Source organism: Mauremys mutica, chromosome 3, assembly GCF_020497125.1.
Source record: "Mauremys mutica isolate MM-2020 ecotype Southern chromosome 3, ASM2049712v1, whole genome shotgun sequence".
Lineage (NCBI taxonomy): Eukaryota > Metazoa > Chordata > Testudines > Geoemydidae > Mauremys > Mauremys mutica.
The window spans coordinates 139,596,183-139,617,886 of record NC_059074.1 but is presented as its reverse complement, the minus strand read 5'-3'; the positions used below and the strand labels follow the sequence as shown (position 1 = coordinate 139,617,886).

Here is a 21,704-nt window from a genome sequence, read left to right as displayed (position 1 = left end):
GGGTACAGACTATCGGGGGCAGGATCAACTGCAGGGCACACACAGACTGCAGTCAGTAGTCACCAGGGTCACTCTGTGTGGTGTATGCTGCCCCGGGTCATTCTGTGATGTGTACGCTTGTCCACGGTCCTAGCGCCTGCCACCCCCTAATGTTAAGGCATGCTGCCCTTACCATGCACTTCCACCGTAGGCGCGATCCTCTCCGCTGCCCTGAGCCCCAACAAGAGCCCTCATCCACGGACAGATACTCACCCTTCCCCCACACCCCTCACCCCTTCCTACGCCCAAACCCACAGCCCAGAGCCTGCATCCAAATCCCTATCCAAAGACGGCACCACTCGCCCCTTCCTGCAAACCCACCCCTACATGCACAACTACTTGAAACCGTCCCCCACCCCAGAGACCTATGTAGGAGCAGGAGGCTGTCCATCCTGTATTGTACAAGCGGTCTGTACATCAGTGCACACCGTACCCAGCACAGTATGCGTCCATGTTTCAAACCCTGAACAGAAATGCAAAGTAAAAGAAAGATTTATTAACAATAACTGTTCCGTTTAATTTGTTTTAAAACGTGTTTTGGAAGTGGGGGAAACTTGGAGAACGGGGTATGTAACCGCAGATCTCACTCAACACATAGAGACACAGGCCCAGGATCAGCTTCTCTTAAAATCAAGTGGAGAGTCATAGGTTACCCTGCTCTCCCGAGGAAACTTGCTTTCAAAGCCTCCCGGATACACAGCGCTTCCCGCTGGGATATTCTTTCGGCACGGGTGTCTGGCTGAGCGTAAACAGCAGCCAGGCGATTTGCCTCAACCTCCCATCTGGCCAAAAAGGTCTCGCCCTTGCTCTCACAGAGATTGTGGAGCACACAGCAAGCAGCAATAACTACGGGGATATTCTTTTCGCTGATGTCCGAGCGAGTCAGTAAGCTCCGCCATCTCCCCTTAAGACGTCCGAAAGCACACTCCACCACCATTCTGCACTTGCTCAGCCGGTAGTTGAAGAGTTCCTTCTCACTGTCCAAGGCGCCTGTATAGGGCTTCATGAGCCAGGGCATTAGCGGGTAGGCTGGGTCCCCGAGGATCACTGTAGGCATCTGCACATCCCCAACCGTTATTTTGTGGTCCGGGAAGAAAGTTCCTGCCTGGAGGCGTCTAAACAGACCAGAGTTCCTGAACACACGCGCGTCATGAACCTTGCCCGCCCACCCGATGAAGATGTTGGTAAAACGTCCCCTATGGTCCACCAGTGCTTGCAGCACCATTGAAAAGTAGCCCTTTCGGTTAATATACTGGCTGGCCTGGTGGGCTGGTGCCAGGATAGGGATGTGAGTCCCATCTATAGCCCCACCGCAGTTTGGGAATCCCATCGCGGCGAAGCCATCTATGACGACCTGGACGTTTCCCAGAGTCACTACCTTTGAGAGCAGTTGCTCAACGATTGCGTGGGCTACTTGAATCACAACAACCCCCACAGTAGATTTGCCCACGCCAAAGTGGTTCGCTACTGACCGGTAGCTGTCTGGCGTTGCAAGTTTCCAGAGGGCTATGGCCACTCGCTTCTGCACACTCAGGGCTGCTCGCATCCGTGTGTCCTGGCGCTTCAGGGCAGGGGCCAGCAAGTCACAGAGTTCAAGGAAAGTGCCCTTATGCATCCTGAAGTTTCGCAGCCACTGTGATTCATCCCAGACCTGCAGCACTATGCGGTCCCACCAGTCCTTGCTTGTTTCCCGGGCCCAGAATCGCCGTTCCATACCATGAACTTGACCCATTGCCACCATGATCTCCACTGCGCGGCGTACCCTGCTTTCTGAGAGGTCTGCGCCACTCTCCTCACCGCGCTGCCGGAGCCTCCTCGCCCGATTTCTCCGCAGCTGACTGTGGAAGAGGTGGACGATAAGGTGCGAGGAGTTGACAACGGCCATAAGTGCAGCGATGATCGCAGCGGGCTCCATGCTCGCAGTGCTGTGGCGTCCGCGCTGTAACCGACCAGAAAAGTGCGCGAACAGATTTCCCGCCGGCGCTTTCATGGAGGGAGGGCGTGATTGACGGTTCGATGACGACAGTTACCCAAAACCACCCTCGACACATTTTTTCCCCCAGCAGGCATTGGGAGCTCTACCCAGCATTCCAATGGGCAGCGGGGACTGCGGGAACTGTGGGATAGCTTCCCACAGTGCACCGCTTCGAAAGTCGATGCCGGCCCTGTTAATGTGGACTCGGAAATTCGAATTAGTGTATTTACTGTGGATACACAAATTCGACTTCATAAGGTCGAATCCACAAATTCGACTTAAGTAGATTCGAAATAGTCTTGTAGTGTAGACAAGGCCTCAGAGATATGGCCTTTACAGCCATCCTACTGCTGCCTCTTAGGCCTCATAATTCTTCAGTTGTGCTGGTCTTTGAACCAGTCTCCTACTTCTTGTTTGTGTTATCACTGTTGGTGGGGCACTGCAACCATCCTGTTGCTGCCTTTATTCTGTCGGTTGGTGTCCTGTTGGTCCTCTGTATTGCTCATATACCTCATTTCTTCCAACTCTCCTGTGTCAGGCCAGGATAGCTGAGGTTCTTCTTGTGTCTTCCTGGTCCTTGCCTTCTTGTCCACCACTACACCGCAGTTGTCTTCAGTTTTGTCTCTGCCACTGTTCTGAATCTGTACCTACCTTATTTGACCTGTGTTCCATTGCAGCTTGAACTGTTACCTTGTGCCATTGCTTTGTGTGGCTATTTGAAGGTTGGACTGTAGACTTGCTCACCTCTATGTGGCCTCAGATCCTTGGCTCCTTTGATGTAGTGGGATGCCCACTTAGCTTGGCATTCTCTTAACTGTTTTAGTGTACTGTCCTTTGTTTCTCTGCTGGGCTGCAGCAGACAGTCCTTCCTTGGAAGCAGAGTCTTGGTTCTCTGACTCATCAGTCTCTGTCCTGGGCTACTCTCTAGTCCCTGGGAGGGTTTATTGTGATACTTGAATGTTGACAGGTAGAATGATCCCTTCCTGTCTGTTTTGCCTTTGGCATCAGTCTCTTGGCTTTGACTGCCAACTTGGTGGGGTTTTTTTGGTTTTTTTGGGGGGATGTAATGTATTGTGACCCATTGTCTGAGCATAGTAGGTCAGGTTTGCCATACCTTGTAAAATGCGTCTGTAGTTTCCTGATGACACTTCTGGCCTGAGTTTTTTCCAGGTAGTCCACCTCCCAGAAATTGGAGTAGTAACCTACTTTGACAACATAACTTTTAATAACAGGAACTAACTTTTTCCCAGGGTTGAGCTGGGATTTTGTGAGGCTGTAGTTGCTTTCTGTTGATTACTTTATTTGTTGTACAACTTGCAGTGCTCTGTGTATGCTCTGCTCAGAATTGGGCATTAATTCCTGACTAGTAGATACACTTCCTGGCTCATCTTAACTATGCTTCCTTTTTCAGGTGTGAAGCATGTATCAGTCTCATGATGTTTGTTCTTAAATTTGCTCAGTTTCCTTTAAAAAAAAAATTGTGTCTTGCACACACAGTTCAACCCTCACCTGCGGTACTTGCTCCTTGGCATCTGGCCAGCCTTGGAGTATGAACTGTTTTAGTTCCTGTAGCACTCCGCCCTATTCAGTGTTTTGTTGGTTTGCCTGGGTCCTCCCATCTGAAATGTGAAGGTATTGTAGCATATTGATAGACTATCTCCTGTTCCACAAAGCCATCAGTGTTGTGCTCTGGAAGGTATACCTCACTCAGCATATTCGCTGTCAGTAGTGATTTTCTTGTACAATACTTTATAGACTCCAGCAGGTTGATGTACGCATAATGTGTTGTTGTCACTTGGGTGCTCTCAGCAATGACTTCATAGCTTCTGATCAGAGTGCACAACTATGTTATGCCCAAAGGTGAACTGTTGGCAGAGGTGAAAGTAAGCTCTTGCTGGTACGCTTTGCCAGACAGGACCGGCTTCCCCAGTGGTGATTTAAAGGGCCCAGTGCTCCAGCCGTTTCGGGGAGCCCCGGGCCCTTTAAATCACCGCCGTAGCTCTGGCAGCTGGGCTTGGGCAGGAATTTAAAGGTCCTGGAGCTCCAGCCCCTACGGGGAGCCCTGGGCCTTTAAAACGCCGCCCGAGCCCTCCTGCCGGAGTGCCGGTGGCGCTTTAAAGGGCCCCGGGCTCCCTGCAGTGGCCAGAGCCCTGCTACCGCTACCCTAGCGGCGGCAGGGCTTCGGAGGCGATTTAAAGGGCCCGGGCTCCCCGCAGCAGCCGGAGCCCTGGGCTCTTTAAATCACCGCCGGAGCCCTGCCGCCGCTACCCCAGCCCTAGCCCGAGCCCTGCTGCCCCAGGGTAGCGGGTGGCAGGGCTCCTGCGGTGATTTAAAGGGCCCAGAGCTCCACGGCGGCTGGAGTCCCGGGCCCTTTAATTCACCCCAGGGCTCCCAGCTGCCTGTGCAGCTGGTAGCTCCAGGGTGATTTAAAGGCCCTGCCTCTTCCGGTTGAGGCCACGCCCCACTCAGGACTCTGGCGTAGTGGTAAGTCCTTTAAGTTACTTTCACCCCTGACTGTTGGCATTCCATACCACAGCTTGTGGATCCTTTTCTCTCTGTGCATACCCTCTTTCTGTGTCTGTCAGGGCTCTAATAGCAAATTCTGTGGGCTGCTGACTTTGTTGCTCTTAGGTCTCCTGCTGAGACATCACGCTGAAGCTCTAGCTGCTCTGCAGGGCTGTAGTACTTCAGGACTGGTACCTTGCTTATGATTTTCTTAACTCTTTTTCAAATGCTGCTTTATGAGTCTCTCACCATTCCCACACTGCATAATTGTGTGTTAACTGTCTCAAGGTCTCACAGACTTCTTATCGGTGTGCACTGAATCTGTGTAGACAGTTGGCCATTAATATAAATTGTTGGACTCCCGTCACTTCCTTTGGCCAGGGCATTTCCTTAATGTTTGTCAGTTTCTTGGAGACTGGCTGGAGTCCCTCAGAGGTCAACAGATGTCTGACATAGGGGATCTCAGTTCTCCTCATCTTCAGCTTGTGTGCATTCAACCCAATATTCCACTCATGGCACTAGTTTATGAGTTACTGCAGCTTGGTATCATGGTCCTGGATTGCCTCTTTTTAGTCATGTTCTTCTCCTACAATAAGAATGTCATCAGCTACAGTCTTTATGCCTGTCAGTCTGTCGGATGAGGCCTAGTTCAGTTTACTCTGGAAGACCTCTGGGGCCAGACTGATGCCTAGAGGCATTCATACTTTGCAGTTCCTAGCTCCACTTGCCAGAACTCATTCTTGATAACACATTTGCCATGGATAAATTGAATAGTGTGTCCTCAGTCATTGGTAATGGGTAGTGATTTCTCAATGCTCTGTTCAGTGGTTTTGGGTCAATGCAAATCCTCTATTTACCTGAAGGTTTTCTCAGCGCTAATGGAATTCTGATTCACTCTGTGTTGGTTTCAGTGAGTTTAATGAGGCCTCTTTGCAGGTTTGCTGGTTCCTTCTTCACTAGAACTAAAGGAACTCTGCATTTCGGTAGCCTTATGTGCAGCCCATGGGTGCCAGTTTCTGCAGCTTGCCCTTTAGGGTCTGTTTCTTTGAAATATATCCTGATATTCTGCTTGAATGCTGGACAGGCTTCTCCCTCTTCTCTCACTTTAAGAATATTCTCCTGTGATGCATATTTGCCAAATTAGTAGCTGTCATAACTCCATAATCATAAGTGAACACTAGGATTTTGAATTTGAATTAGGAATTTGTCCTAATGACTAAGAACTTAAAGTGTAAGGGAGGCTCAAGAATATGGTGTAGCGGGGCCAGAGGGAGCAATTGAGCGGTTTAGATCAGAAGGTTAGATACCAGATGAGGAATCCTTCAGTCTTTCTGTTTTTGATTACATATATCACTTTTTTTTACAGAAATTTAAAAAATATTGTACATATTATATAAAGGTGTTAGAGATAGCATTAGTTCCAGAAACATAAGGAGGACAGGCAAGACTGTTGGTTTAACTGTGGTTTAACTAGGCTGTAACTTTAATAAGTGTCAAACCTGGAAATAGATCTGGAAATACTTGTCCAGTTGAAGGCATCCTTCCTTTGAAATCCATTTCACCCAGAGCCAGATTTCCAGTTAGGCACAGTAGGCACGTGCCAAGGGGTGCCTAAAAGTTAAAAGTGGGTTAAAAGTTTCATATTTTACAGAAAACATGAAGTTCAGCTGTTGGCAGGGGGGCGCTAAAGATCCTGTGCCTGGGGGCACAAGATGTAAATCCAGCCCTGCTTCTACCTGGTGGAGAGCTGCCTGCTGGCAACCCCACCCTCTATTATACCTAGGCCCCGCACTGTTGCTGGGACCAAAACACCATCACATGGTACAAGGGTTAAGGCAGCGGGAAAGGTTTTTTTCCCCTCATTGTACCAATCATTCAGAGCCCCAGTTCTATTCTTCACCTTTTTTAGGAGGTGCTTAATCCACTCCCAATTCCAGTTTATCAGGAAACCAGACCCCTCTATTGAACTATCACATGCACTGGACACCTGCCACCAAAAGGCACCAGCAATTGGTGTGGCTGTAGTTTGATACAATAAATTAGTATCACAACATATTACATACATTGTCTTGTATAGCAGAATGCACTCAGTGATCATCTGCTACCCAAAACGCTATAAACTCTACTGCAGGAACAACCTTTTACTGGCAGGGGAATATACCATATAATTGAATAGATGTTTCCTATCTCTAATTTTTATTATTTGGCAGTAAAGCTCAGAAATTTGCAGTAATGCAAAGATTATACTATGTAACTTCTCCTGGAGAATACTCTGAATATGCCTATTAATTTCTCAATTTTTATAGTTTTAGTATATTTTCAGATTTAGACTTCAATATAAGACTTATTAATTGGTTGTTACCTATGTATTTATAACGCAGTAAAATCTGATTTTAAAACTAACCAGATGGTTTTCTCAACACTGAAACACTTACAGTATTTCTGCCATATTTTGCATTTTTTCTCTTTTGTCATAGCTCTTATTTTGATTCAGGAGATAAGGAAGAACCAAGTGGTTTGCTGTATCAGAGCAGGTGATATTAATGTTTCTAGGCAAGACTTAATTGAAAGGAATTACAACTTAACTTGAGGGAAAAAAAACAACTGTATACAGTTGCTGCTTTTATTTGTAAGCTCCTGGGTTTTATCCCATTTTCAACCATCTCTACATGTTGTAAATGACAATCCCTGCCTCAGATTGCTTACAATCTAAAACAAAAGTTACTTGTTTCCTGAGGTGCAGACTATAGCTTGAGAGATCATAAAAATTAAAATAGTTATCAAATAATTCCACATTCTTTTTTTCAGTGATTAGCCATATGCACATTGTACTGATGGTGCTTATGTGCCCCATAGATCTTGTGAGCTGTGCTGAGGGCATATAAGGGTGAAGCGCACTGTCTGCATGTAATTGGGCAGGACTCACCACCGTGGTGCTTCCTGCTGGCCATCCTGGGAATTAGCTCTTATTTCGTCACTCTCGCCTGCACTTCTAGGACCCACGTTGCTTCCCAGATCGCGGCATCCTCTTCTGGACACAGCCCTCCCGCTGTGTCCCACCCAGTTCACTACCCCCTTCCGGTGGACTCGACAGCCCTCAGTCCAGCTACTTGCCTCGGTGGCAAACTGCAGTCTCTAGTCTAGCCACTCTCCTCAGTGGCAAATTGCAGTCCACCCCTTTGGTGGCAAGTGGGAGGGATGGAAGGGGGGACCCGGGCCCGCCTGCTACTTCAGGTCCCAGCCCAGGGACCCTATAGCTGACAGCCACGTATTGCACCACCTCCTGCTCCGTCATCTGTTTCCCTGGGCAACTTCCTTGCAGCCCTAGCACCTTTTCCGCCCTGGTATCAGGACTTCAGTCTGGCAGACGTCAGGCTGGGAGCTCCCTCTGGCTCCCCTGATGCTGCCAAGCCTTGCTCTGTCCGTGAGGCTGTCTCAACCATCCTACAGGGCAGCCAGTCCTCCTTCCTTGGCCTCTAGGGAGAGACTGCCCCTGGTTCTACTCAGCAGCCCTTTTTATATGGGCCAGCCTGGCTCTGATTGGCTGCTCTACTAAGCCTTCCCCCTATTGGCTGGCTCATTAAGCCCTCTTCTAATAGGCTGGATTCTGCACAACCTCCCCAAGGCGGCTTTAACCCTTTTTTCTGCCTGTGTGGGGCAGCCGCCTCATTACACAGCCATTCAGTGTCTCTGCCTAAAAGTTTGGAGACAGAGCCCTGACTGTCTGAGAGACTGCCAGACTTTCTATACTAGTTCTTAGCTTTAATTGTTTTATAGTTTAGTCAGTCAGTAGATATAGACATAGTTATCTGACGATTGTAATCGTTAGTGTCTTAGAATTTTACTTGTTGCCGGTGTGGTGTCATCCGGTTCTTCTGTATTCAAGCACTGCCCCTCATGCTAGAGATTCGCACATTCCCAGTAAATATGCAGTTTGTAAGTCCTTCAGTTCTTGTGCCAGGAAGGACAAAGAGAGACAGGCTCGCCTTCAAGTCTCCCTGATGACTGAGTCCATGAGACCCACTTCTCAACTGGGCTTGCTAGACACCCCCTCTCCCCATACAGGGACTTTTGGAGCCCAAGAGAGAAAGTGTAGGGTCTCTGCCTTAAAGAGCCCTGGTGGTGGCAGCCCAGACCACAAATATGAAGACAGCATCCTCTTTGGATAGACTGCAAGGGACCAGGAGCCCCATAGGTAGGTCACTTACCTAGGCTTCCTTTAAGAGGAATACCTCCCCGTGGCACCAAAAATCCTCTAATACTGCGTGGCTTAGAATTGTTCCCACTGAATTTCACTGTCATGCCAATTCCAACCCAATGGCATCAAAGTGCCTGGCATCAAAATCCACTCCTTTGGGAAAGACCTCTGCCTAACCCCGGTGCTGTCTGTCTCTGAGGCCCCAATGCCCAATTCTCCTGGCACTGGAGCCAGGTCAGCTGGGGCTGCACACTAAGGTTCCCTCCTTGTTCATGTCAGACATTGTCATGCCACCCCAAGAAAATCTGGTTCCAGCCCATCTGTTCACGCTACCTCATCTTATGGCACCATAGAGCTGCAGATACATCTGAAATTGCAGTCTTCCTTGATGTCAATTTTAGCAATGCTGGGGCACCCACTCTATGCACAGGTGTGGCACTGTCAGTCCCTAAGACATCAAGGACTATAGCGTGGCCCTGGATTTCAGTTTTGCATTATTCTCAGCATCTTTTAGAGTTGGAGAGTGAGGAAGATCCATACCAATAGTATCTTTACTCAACATTCTATAGAGAGTCCAGCACACTTCACAAGAGAGCTATGGGGAGCCTCAAAACCCGTGACCCATGGTTCCCTACCCCCTGGTCTCCAGGCTGTTACCTGCCAATGTCCCATGGTCCTTCTGGGGATCCTGGTTTGCTCAGAGCAACTTTAGCCAGAGGGAACAAACAGCACTGCCAGAAGGTTATTTCACCCACAGTATTGGCTCTACAGACCTCCCAACCACCCCTCCTGGCTCTGCTCCAATCACAGGTAGAAGAGGAAGAAATGAAAGAACAGACCTAGAGGGGAACCTCCCAGTCTGGGTGACGCCATCCTCCCTGTCCCTGATGATGCTGTAATGCCACAAATGACCCCAGAGTTGGATGACTGCAAGGGTTTCCAAGACCTATTACAAAGGGTGGCTGGGGCCCTCCAAATCCCTATTGATGAAGTACAGGAGCAGACACATAAGTTAGTGAACATACTCTAGGCCTCTCAGTGGTAAAAATAGCCCTCTCCCTGTCAACAAGGCTATTATGGATCCTGCCAAAACTCTGTGGCAGATATCTGTTTCAGCATCCCCTATCTTTTGTATGGCATATTGTAAATACCATGTGCCTCCAAAGTGTGGAATTCTTTTACATACATCTTCTGCCATCCTCCCTTGTAATGGCAAATGAAATGATAAAACAATTCAGGCCCACACCAAAGGAGAAAGAGCCAGAGAGACTGATTTATGTGTTTGAAAAGCTTTACTCCTTGGCCAGCCTACAGTTCCGTGTATCCAATTACCAGGCCATATTGGCCATGTATGAGTTCCACATATGTTAGAGACTGTTTGCCTTTGTAGTAACCTGCCAAATGAGAGTCCTGAGGAACTTATATTGCTAGTCAACGAGGGCCAGCTAGTATCCAGGGGGGATGCCATTTTAGATCTGGTTTTGGTAAGTAACGAGGACCTTGTTGAGGAAATAGTTGTAGGGGACAACCTTGGCTCGAGTGATCATGAGCTAATTCGTTTCAAAATAAATGAGAGGATAATCAATATTGCATCTGAGACTAGGGTTTACGATTTCAAAAGGGCGAACTTTACTAAACTAAGGCGACTAGTTAGGGAAGTGGACTGGACTAACATATTTAGGGATCTAAAGGCAGATGACGCCTGGGGTTACTTCAGGTTGAAGTTGCAGGAGATGTCAGAGGCATGTATCCCGAGAAAGGGAAAACGGCTCGTAGGTAGCAGTTTTAGACTGAGCTGGATGAGCAAGCGTCTCAGAGGGGTCATTAAGAAAAAACAGAAAGCGTACCAGGAGTGGAAAATGGGAGGGATCAGCAAAGAAACCTACCTTATTGAGGTCAGAGGGTGTAGGGAAGCAGTGAGAAAGGCAAAGCGACGGGTGGAGATGGACCTAGCGAAGGGGATTAAAACCAATAGCAAAAGGTTTTTTAGCCATATAAATAGGAAGAAAACCAAGAAAGTAGAAGTGGGACCGCTTAAAACTTTGAACGGAGTGGAGATTAGGGATAATCTTGGAATGGCACAATATCTGAACGAATATTTTGCCTCGGTCTTCAATGAGGCTAATGAAGGGCTAAGGAATAGCGATAGAGGGACCGATGGGAATGAGGATATGGGGGTAGACATTACGGTATCGGAGGTGGAAACCAAACTGGAACAGCTTAACGGAAGTAAATCGGGGGGTCCGGATAATCTTCACCCTAGAATATTAAGGGAATTAGCGAGTGATATTGCTAGCCCGTTGGCGATGATTTTTAATAAATCTCTAAATTCGGGGATTGTACCGTTAGACTGGAGATTAGCTAATGTAGTTCCTATATTCAAGAAGGGGAAAAAAAGTGACCCGGGTAACTACAGGCCTGTTAGTTTAACATCTGTAGTATGCAAAGTCATGGAAAAAATTTTAAAAGAGAGAGTGGTTACGGAGCAGGAGGCCGATGGCAACTGGGATAGTTTACAGCATGGATTTACGAAAGGTAGATCGTGCCAAACCAACCTGATCTCCTTCTTTGAGAAAGTAACAGATTTTTTAGACAAGGGAAATGCGGTGGATCTAATATATCTGGATTTCAGTAAGGCGTTTGATATGGTACCGCATGAGGAATTACTGGTTAAATTGGAAAAGATGGGGATTGAAATGAAAATCCAGAGGTGGATAAGGAGCTGGTTAAAGGGGAGACTGCAGAGGGTAGTATTGAAGGGGGAACTGTTGGGTTGGAGGGGGGTTACCAGTGGAGTTCCTCAAGGTTCGGTTTTGGGTCCGATTTTATTCAATCTATTTATTGCTGACCTGGGAACCAAGGGTAGGAGTGGGCGGATAAAGTTTGCGGACGACACCAAGTTGGGAGGTATTGCCAATTCGGAAAAGGATCGGGATATCCTCCAGGGAGATTTGGATGACCTTGTAAACTGGAGTATTAGTAACAGGATGAAATTCAATAGTGAGAAGTGTAAGGTTATGCATTTAGGGATGACTAACAAGAATTTTAGTTATAAGCTAGGGACGCACCAGTTGCAAGTAACGGAGGAGGAGAAGGACCTAGGAGTCCTGGTTGATCGTAGGATGACTATGAGCAGGCAATGTGATGTGGCCGTTAAAAAAGCAAATGCGGTCTTGGGATGCATTAGGCGAGGTATTTCTAGTAGGGATAAGGAGGTGCTAGTCCCGTTATATAAGGCGTTGGTGAGACCTCATCTGGAGTATTGTGTGCAGTTTTGGTCTCCCATGTTTAAGAAGGATGAATTCAAACTGGAACGGGTACAAAGAAGGGCCACTAGAATGGTCCGAGGAATGGAAGGCCTGTCGTATGAAAGGAGACTTGAGGAGCTCGGTTTGTTTTCCCTAACCAAAAGAAGGATAAGAGGAGATATGATTGCACTCTTTAAATATATCAGAGGGATAAATACCAGGGAAGGAGAGGAATTATTTCAGCTCAGTGCTAATGTGGACACGAGGACAAACGGATATAAATTGTCAGTCAGGAAATTTAGGCTTGAAATTAGACGAAGGTTTCTAACTATCAGGGGAGTGCAATACTGGAACAGCCTACCGAGGGAAACAGTGGGGGCGAAGGACCTCCATGACTTTAAGATTAAGCTAGATAAGTTTATGGAGGAGATGGTATGATAGGATACCGGGCTTAGTCAATAGGTTAATTAAGTGCCGCACTGGTAAATAGTACATGGGTCAATGATATGATATTCTTAACCTTTTTCCAGAGGGTATGGCTGGAGAGTCTTGCCCGCATGCTCGGGGTTCAGCTGACCGCCATATTTGGGGTCGGGAAGGAATTTTCCTCCAGGGTAGATTGGCTGTGGCCCTGGAGGTTTTTCGCCTTCCTCCGAAGCATGGGGCAGGGGTCGCTTGCTAAAGGAGTGGGGGGATCGGCTTATGTGACCTGCATCTTGCAGGAGGTCAGACTAGATGATCATATTGGTCCCTTCTGATCTTGAATTCTATGATTCTATGATTCTATGATTAAGTCTGCAAACAGCAGTTGATGTGGTGGATAGGCTGCCACATCTATGGCAGTGGCAGTCATTATGCAACAGTCATCTTGGCTTTTGGGACTGAAGTTCCCCAGAGAAGTCCAAACAAAAGTGGAGGATCTGTTCTTTGAAGGGGTTGAATTATTCAGTTCCAAGATGGATGGAGCACTCCATATATTGAAGGACTCATAAGCCACCTCACGTTCCGTCAGAGTGTACACACCAGCTCCTAAGAAAAGATATATCAAACAGCCTTATACTTCACAGAGACAGTTGTGCCATCCTTCTGTCACCAAAGGACGTTGGGACCACCCAGGAAACATCAGTGCTTCCACAGGAGGAAACCACCCACTCACACCAACCAAACCTCAGAGTCCTAGAAATACTCGATTTGATGGGATGATCAAGATGTGTCTCGTGTGTGACTCCTGACGTTTCAGTCCTTCCCTTCAGAAATCATTTAGCTCACTTCAGGCACCGTTGGTCCCTTATCACTACCAACCAAAGGAGATACTAACACATGGGTACTCCACCAGATTTCGATGGTGACTACACCCAACTCACTTTTCCCATCCCTTTGAATGGACCCTTCTTAAGATAATCTTTTACATCAAGAGATCCTCATGCTCCTCTCTCTTTGAGTGATAGACTACACAATGCAGGGGAAAAGGCTTTTACAGCAACTATTCCCTTATTCCAAAGAAAAAGGGATCCATTTTTTATGCTTAAATCCTCAACACATTCATAAGTTGAAGTTCAGGGTGGTCACCCTCACATCAGTGATCCTGACTCTGGACTCAGGAGACTGGTTTGCTTCTCTCAACCTTTGGGATGTATCCTTTCACATCTCCATCATTCTGCCTAACGAGAAGTACTTAAGGCTTACAGTGGACCAGGACCACTATCATTATTGAGTGTTTTCCTTTGCATTCTCCATGATACCAAGTGTATTTACTAAGTTGCTATCAGTAGTGGCAACTTTTCCGGAAAGATGCAACATCAACATGTATCCTTATTTGCACAATTGGCTCATATGGGGGAAATCTCAGCAGGAAATCTGCACCATAGTCTTTCAGATTTTAGGCCTAAAAGTCAACAAACAGAAATCAACATTAACTCAGGTTCAGAGGATTGAACTCATTGGTCCAATCCTAGACTCCTCCACAACCGGACCTACCTACCTCAGGACAGATTCAAGAACCTGTCCGCCCTAATTCTCCAATGGAGGGAAACATATGTACCAATGAAAAGTCATATCTCCACACTTCTCAGTCACATGGCCTTTTACATTTTTGTTACACTGCATGCCAGAGTTCACTTCCACTGCTTGCTTCAAGCTGGTTTACACATCCTCCAAACATCACCTGGATATGCCTTGTGGTATCCCACCCTGGGTTCTATCTTCACTGAAATGGTGGGAAAAAAACCCAATGAATCCCTGCAGAGGTGTCCCCTTCGTGGTATTGGATGACAGGGACACCCAGAATACAGACACATCCTTGTTAGGATGGGATACCCACTTGAACAAATTAAAGATAAAGGGTCTATGATCCCCAAGGGAGAAGAGAATGCACATCCTATAGCTTTCCTAAAGCTCAGAGCTGTAGGGAAGGCCTGCCCTGATAGAAGGGCAGTCACTGCAAATCATGTCTGACAACATGACCACCAAGTTTTATATCAACAAACAGGGTGGAGCCAGATCTCTCCCATTCTGCCAGGAAGCTGTCAGGCTCTGGAATTGGTGCATGAAACATTGGCTTCCCTGGTGGCAGTACACTTACCTAGACAGCAGAACACTTTTGTGGACAACCCCAGCAGACACTTCCTCACAAATTATAAGTGGGAGATTAAAGACAAGATACTGGAGGACATCTTCATGGACTGGAGCAATCTGAAGATGGACCTCATCACTCACTATAACAAGAAGTGTCTGAGATTTTGCTTGAGAGGTAGAATGAGCCCAGGATCCATAGTTGACGTGTTCCTGATAACATGATCAGGAGACCTGTTGTATGCTTATTCCCTAACTCTTCTGATTCTCAGGGTGCTCTGCAAATTCAAATAGGACTTGGACAAGCTAGTCCTCATAGTTCCAATGTTGTCCAGACAATTTTGATTCAGAGATCTACTGAACCTATCGGTATCCCAAACCCAAAACGTTATCTATTCCCAGGTCTCCTAGTTCAAGTAAGTAGTTGAGTACTTGAGGAATGTTGGGGTACCACTGATTTTTGATGACACCAGTGGGAAAACCTTGTCCATTTTTTCAGGTAGGTTTGCCTTATTCATTTTTTTTCTGGTGCTTATTGGAATTTCTGTAACGTTGATAGAGCAGGCCTGCTCTATCAACACCACCTGTTCAGATGCCATGCTGTAAGATGTAGGGACGCTAGGCTGAGGTGCAGGTGTGGTAACTGAAAGATGATGCAGACAAGTAAAATAAATTGTATGGGTTACATAAACTTAAACATATTGCGTGTAGCCTAGGGAAATTTGGAAAGGGGTAACAGAAAGAAAACCTTCCTAGAAATCATTGAAAGAAAAGTAGATGTAAAACATCTTAAAATTATAATGAAGGATTTTTATTTATTTCAAGTATGGCTTATTTCTGTTTTCATATAGTACTGTGGTGAGGCCACCTACTTGAAACGAAGTTCTGAACTGTGCATTTATATTTAGTGGGTTAGTTAATCACATGATTTTTAAAATCAATTATGATGTTCTGCGAGGTACATAGTTTAAGAATGTTTTAATTTAAAAATTAAAAGTAAATTGGCTAGATCCTTGGCAAGGTACAGAGATGCTGAGCACGCCTAGCAGGATAGAGAACAAAGGTGGCTTTATGATGGCTGGTCCAGTTCCAGGCATAATTTAGAACATCCTCAAAGATGACCCAAGTTATACCTTGGGGACCATTCTTGCAGCCCAAAATAGGAACATCCTTGTACCACTCCCTTTCTTCTGGGACCTTCCCTTATACCAGGGCCAGGGTGAACCTCTATGCTGGCTTTTTGCCATCTGGAGATTGCCTTTAGGTAGGTTCATCTAGTTATCTATTGATTTTCTCTGCTGGAGTGGGCCTGAATATCAGGCCTAATTAATTTAAATTTTATAATTCCACTAATACAGTTCAGAGAGTGCAGAAATACTTATTAATGCTCCCTCAAAATGCCTCGCTTTCTGCCTCCCTGTGCATTTGTGGGTATAATAATCAACACTGTCACACAGGTTATTGTTTCTCATTGCTTGATTAGCCATCTTCAGAATACTTGTTCTGTTGTATTTTAATTTTATGATAATGATAGAAATTGAGACTTGTATTAAATAGACTGTGAAACTTTTTAGCTGTATCTAAAATACTACTTAAACTTTTAACAATATATTATGGTGAAGCAGTGAATGAAGATAATATTCTATTGTAGTAAGTCATCTGCGATAACATGTGGGTGTATTTTTGACAATATTTAAGAACATCATGATCTTCATTTACCAAACTTAAAGTGCCATCAAGAGCTGGATGGATGCAACATATTTTTTCTTTGAATATTTGCTCACATTTTTAATAAAAAATTGACTGTGGTCATACAGTGTATGTGTGTGTGTGTGTGTATATATATATATATGTAGGCTTTACATTTTTGTCATTCTAGTAAATGAGTTTACTATAGGAATGTTACCTACCTTTCCAATTTTAAATGTATTTTGCAGAATATTGGCAAAAAATTAACATATTTGCACCGGAAATCCAGTTCTTAACTAAGTTCATCCCTTCAGGGCACAGAAACATACATTTGTTTCCAGTATTATGTAAATGATCAAAATCGTCCATATTTTGAATATTTGTAACAGAGTGCTTAGGGACAAGGTACAAACCAAGAACTATCTGCAGAAGTCATTCAGAGATTAATAAATTAATCTGCTAAAAATCACTGTTACCTCACAGACAATTACAAAGATGATGATGTTAGGCAAATTATTCATTTTGAATTATCTACCCATCTAGCATTATGGAAGAAGGAAGAATGTGGTGACAACTATTCAGCCAGAAGGCCTGCCCTATTTTTTTGGTCAGGTGAATTGATATATTTCAATTAGGTTATAACAAAGACTCATTTTAAAGGATTTTCAAGAAAATCTGCCAGTCAGTTGCTGAATAAGTGTCTAGTTTAAGGTACCTATTTCCAAAAGATTGATTGATTCTGTTGTATCTTATTTATATTATAAATTAGTATACAATTAACTGTGCTTTTGGATGGAAAAAGGAGATGTAAGCCTGAATTTTAACATTATATAGATGAAAATCTTGAATCCCTGAATTGACTGGTGAGGGGGTAAGAGAGGCAAACTTGACAACAGTTAGGCTGCTGGTGTGCTGAGACCATGCCTACCTTGGTGAACAATATAGTCTTGTTCCTTTTTACTCACCCATCTGTTTGTATCCATCTATTGTTTCTTGTCTTATACATAGATTGTAAACTCTTTGGGGCAGGAACTGTGTTTTTGTTCTTTGTTCAGCACCTGTCACAGTGGGGTCCTGGTTTATGTCTGGGGCTTCTAAGCTCTACAGTTGTACAAATAAATAATGACACTATGTAGGGGGAAAATTCTTTTTTTACTGGTAGACCAGGTGGTTGACACTTGTTACCTGACCTGCTGACCACTTAATTTTTTCTGAGGTCTTCTTTTAGGGGTGTGGGTCAATGGCAAACAGTGGTTTTAACTACAAGCTTCTATTGCTTAAAGCGTAATTGATAGCTACGAAGACCTGATTTAATCATAAAAGAGGATGGCAGACCTTGCATTTATTTCTGAAGCCTGTCTGAGTGATCCTTTATTGGCTCGACTGTGTCTGGTTGGATATTTGATCCTTTGTGAGTCTAGAAAGTACCAGAGAGAAGGTATGACTGGTCTTTTTCTATCTAATCTCAGGTCAAGAAGATTCTTAAAGATGGATTCACTTAAGTGTGTCTACCTTATGCATCCTTGGATAAAATGAATATGGGACCTTTTGGTGCAGACTAGGCTGCTAGTTGTTAGAACTGCTACCTGAGTGTACTGAGAGCTCTTGTCAGATCTGATACTGGAATTAGCTTCACTTGGGATCGCATATCTTCTGTGGCAACCATGGGCCTATTGCAAGTAGTTTCTAGCCCTATTAATTTGGCCATGGATTTGATATTTTGAATGAGAATTACAATAAAGGGATTTAAAAAAATCAAACCAAACCCTAAATAATCAAAAACTTTGTCAAGATAGATTATCAACTCCTGCCGGCTCAAATCAGTACCTTTTCTATTTTCAGTGCATTGAGAATCATAGTATACCTATTTTTGTTGTCTGCTCTGTAATTGCTGGGCCCCTGAGGTCCCAGAATGTTCTGAGGAGTTTTACTGCTAAGCTTTTCTGGGACAGTCTGAAGATGGAAAATTTGTAACTCTCTCTTGTACACAGCCATTCATACGGGGGCATCCAGACATCTCCTTCTCTTTCACCATTCTTCCAGATGCCAGAGGAGAGGGCTACATAGTTTTTATGGAGTATATATTTGTTAAATTTGCAGAGTGTCTAGTTAGTAGATTTATAAAGCAAAATAAATAAAATCACATTATTTTATATTACTTTGAGTATTTTAAAAAAATTTAAGATGAATGATTCTTGGTTTCCATTTCTGTGAAACAAGAAGATCATGACTAGGACATAATACTTAAGTGTTTCTCACTTTTATATTTTAACACTATTTTAGAAAATTTCAGTTTTAACCTGCATTTGGTGAACACTGCATGGAAACCTTTGATAAATAATTCTGTTTAGAAACTACTCTAATACTGTATACATGGTATTTTATTTTTCCTCCCTTGTTTTATAATATTAGGGACATTGTATGAAAACAGACTCAGTTCCTTAGCTCATAAATTCTTTGTTTATTCCGTATCTTATGTGCCAGGATTATCAGTTTCTAATATCGTTTTCCCCACTGCCAGTAATTGTGATGTCATAGAAGGAGATTGCTATGTGAGGCAGGAAATAAGCAGCAGGAGCATATTAGATACTTAGGAAACAAAGTTTCAGTGTTCATGCAAATATATATAATTTTTTTTACAGGATGGTGGTGATTACACAGAAAATGAGATAATGCTTGTGACTCAAAATTGTACCTAATTCTATTTTCTAAATTTTCCATGAGGCACCTGGACCAACAAATATAGACTACTATATTGGCTTAATACAGTGCATTTTTTCAGGTTGAAACTAAAAAATAAAAATGATGTTCAAGTATAATTGCAGGGCAGTTGTTGACCAAAATGTTTGTATTGATGCTTAATGTATAATTTATATGTTGAAGTATCTACAAGCTTGAAATAACTGCAAAAACATTTAAAAAGTAATTTAATTTTCATATCCAACACTGTATTAATGTTTAATATTTAAAACTTTTTTAGCTGCCTTTTGGTAATATATAAGTTAAATCTATTATCATGTGTTTCTTTTGTGTTTGACCTATGTTTTGGAATTATTTCTTCTCTTTTAGCACTGCATGAAAACACTATGTAGTTTTACTGTAGATTTTCTTGCCCAGTACATGGTTTCCAAACAGTGAAGTTTTCCATATTTTTAGGACTGTTGTTCATTATTCCTTGTTAGTATTTTTAATATAATTTATGGGGAGAAAATAGGGTGCCTGTGTATATCAAGCCCCATGAGCTGTCTTATATAGAATAGAAAACTAGCCTGTAGATGGAAACTAATGGATTTTGAAGATTAGTTGTGTTTAAAGAATCTGCCAACATCTCTAAAGTAGAAAAGGGGTATATCTAGTGAATGGAATGAATAGTCATAGTCTGCTATAAGTTTTTTTTGGAGGGGTTATTTTATAATTTTTTATTCATAAGAGGCTTATATAGCTACAGAACTTCAGATTCATGCTACACATTTTCTTTGCGTTTTATAATGTGTATCATTTAATGACTAATTTTTTCACTAAATACTTTCAGTTTAAGAAATGTCTACAGAGTAAAATTTTAATTATGAAGTGCTGAAAGGGGGACAGAAGAAGAGTATAAAATCGAGTAAATGTATACTTTATGTACCAAAATTGTACCACAATTTATAAGTTTGCTTTTACAAACCATAAAATAACTATCTGGCATTTTTGTAAAAGACTGTAATATGTTGTGGTTGCATAATGTCATACTTCACTTGTTTGGTGAGTATGCAGCTAAGGACTAGACACCTTCTCAGTTCAGAGGTAAGTCAGGCAATTAATAGAAAGAAAAAAATCTTACAGTAATATCCGTGTTCAGGTGTCTAAATGATATGTCTGAACAGCTAAAAAATAAAATTTGGGAGGAGGAGATGGAGGGGAAAGTACAGGATGATGCTGTCGCATACTTTTTTCCTCTGGTAACGGAAGGTTAAATGGGTAGCAAGCAGAATGCCTTAAACAAGATTGGTATATTGATTAAAACGCTGATTTAACAGCTCGCGTTCCCCCCTTGGAAACCTGGAAAAGATAAGCCAGCTGCTGTCTAAGAGTGCTGAGTGTCCACTGAGAGTACACTATCTATCATCACAATATGGTGATGAGAGGTGTTTTATGTTTGTGTTAATTTCCCCCACTAAATCAGTAATTATTACAATCCTGTCCCTGCTGTTTACCCTGCAGCTGTTTTTCCATTTGTCGAGAGAGCGGGTGTTCTCTGAGGACCGCACACGCTTCTATGGTGCAGAAATTGTCTCTGCTTTGGACTATCTGCATTCCGGGAAGATTGTGTACCGTGATCTCAAGGTAAAAATAACCCAACACAAGTAATCAAATTTTTGTTTCTGCAAAGACTATTGGGACAAACTCAAAGTAATTATAAAGTTACACCATTTTGAGAAAAGCAGAGTCTGTGTATGTGAGTGTGCGGGGGAGAAGGTTGTGTTTAGTTAAAATGCTACACATTAGACCACAAGGACTAGAAACACATTAAAAAAGAAAAAAAAGAAAGCTAAAATTCTAATGCACATTCTTCTGTAGTTGTGGAATCACAGAATACATGGGGTCCTAATTAATATCTCTTTGGAAAATGCTAGAGATTCATTATTTGACTTGAATTCATGTAGTTCACCAGTGTTGAATCAGCATTTTCAGAACACATTTTCTACTGAGAAAATTTAAGGTTTCCTATTTAGAAAAGTAGTTTAGAACAATGTTTTGCTTGTTTGCTGTATATATCTGTTGAATTATTTTTAATGTCCAAACAAATTCTATGCACACAGAAGAAGTTTTTGGAGAACTAGTGTTATTCATTACTCCGGGGTAATTCCTAGTAAAAATTGTACCTGTTTTCATTCTGGTTCCTTAAATATTTGAAAATAGAATGTAAATAAAATGTAATAAATAAATGTAATAAAATGTAGCAATTGAAGGTTATTTCCATGAGCCTGAGCTGCAGGTAACGCACAGATAAAGAACCATAAAATTTTGCCGAACAAACAATTCTGTGATGATTGCAGTAGGTCCTCTGGAAATTATGTGAGTCTTAGAAATTTTTAGAAAGTGTTTTTTGCTTTCGTTCTGTGGGAAAGAAGTATATTGGGCAAACTCTTACGGTGTTTATTGGTGGAGCCTACAGTCACTTCCTTGATGACACAGTAGTAAACTACAGTGCAATTTGTTACCTTGCAGATATAGCTTAGTTAAGTTTTTTTCGATGACAAGTATTTCTTATCAGGCTAATATACTACATAAGGACTAATTGTGTGTGTTCTTTCTAATATGCAGTTAGAAAATCTAATGTTGGATAAAGATGGCCACATAAAAATTACAGATTTTGGACTTTGCAAAGAAGGAATCACAGATGCAGCTACTATGAAAACATTCTGTGGTACACCAGAATACCTAGCTCCTGAGGTATGATTTAGAATACTTTTTTCTGTACAATATAAAATGTTTT

The 21,704-nt window shown here is 43.3% G+C and overlaps 1 protein-coding gene across 2 annotated transcripts in view; it reads left to right on the top strand.

Annotated features, from left to right (window-relative positions):
- The window catches only part of AKT3 (AKT serine/threonine kinase 3), a 265,481-nt gene that overhangs the window by 171,901 nt on the left and 71,876 nt on the right, over positions 1–21,704 (top strand). For both annotated transcript variants that reach the window (XM_045008484.1, XM_045008483.1), the window contains exons 8-9: positions 20,429–20,551; positions 21,533–21,661. In XM_045008484.1, the coding sequence (XP_044864419.1) occupies positions 20,429–20,551; positions 21,533–21,661 (252 nt within the window). The remainder of the gene's footprint in view (positions 1–20,428; positions 20,552–21,532; positions 21,662–21,704) is intronic.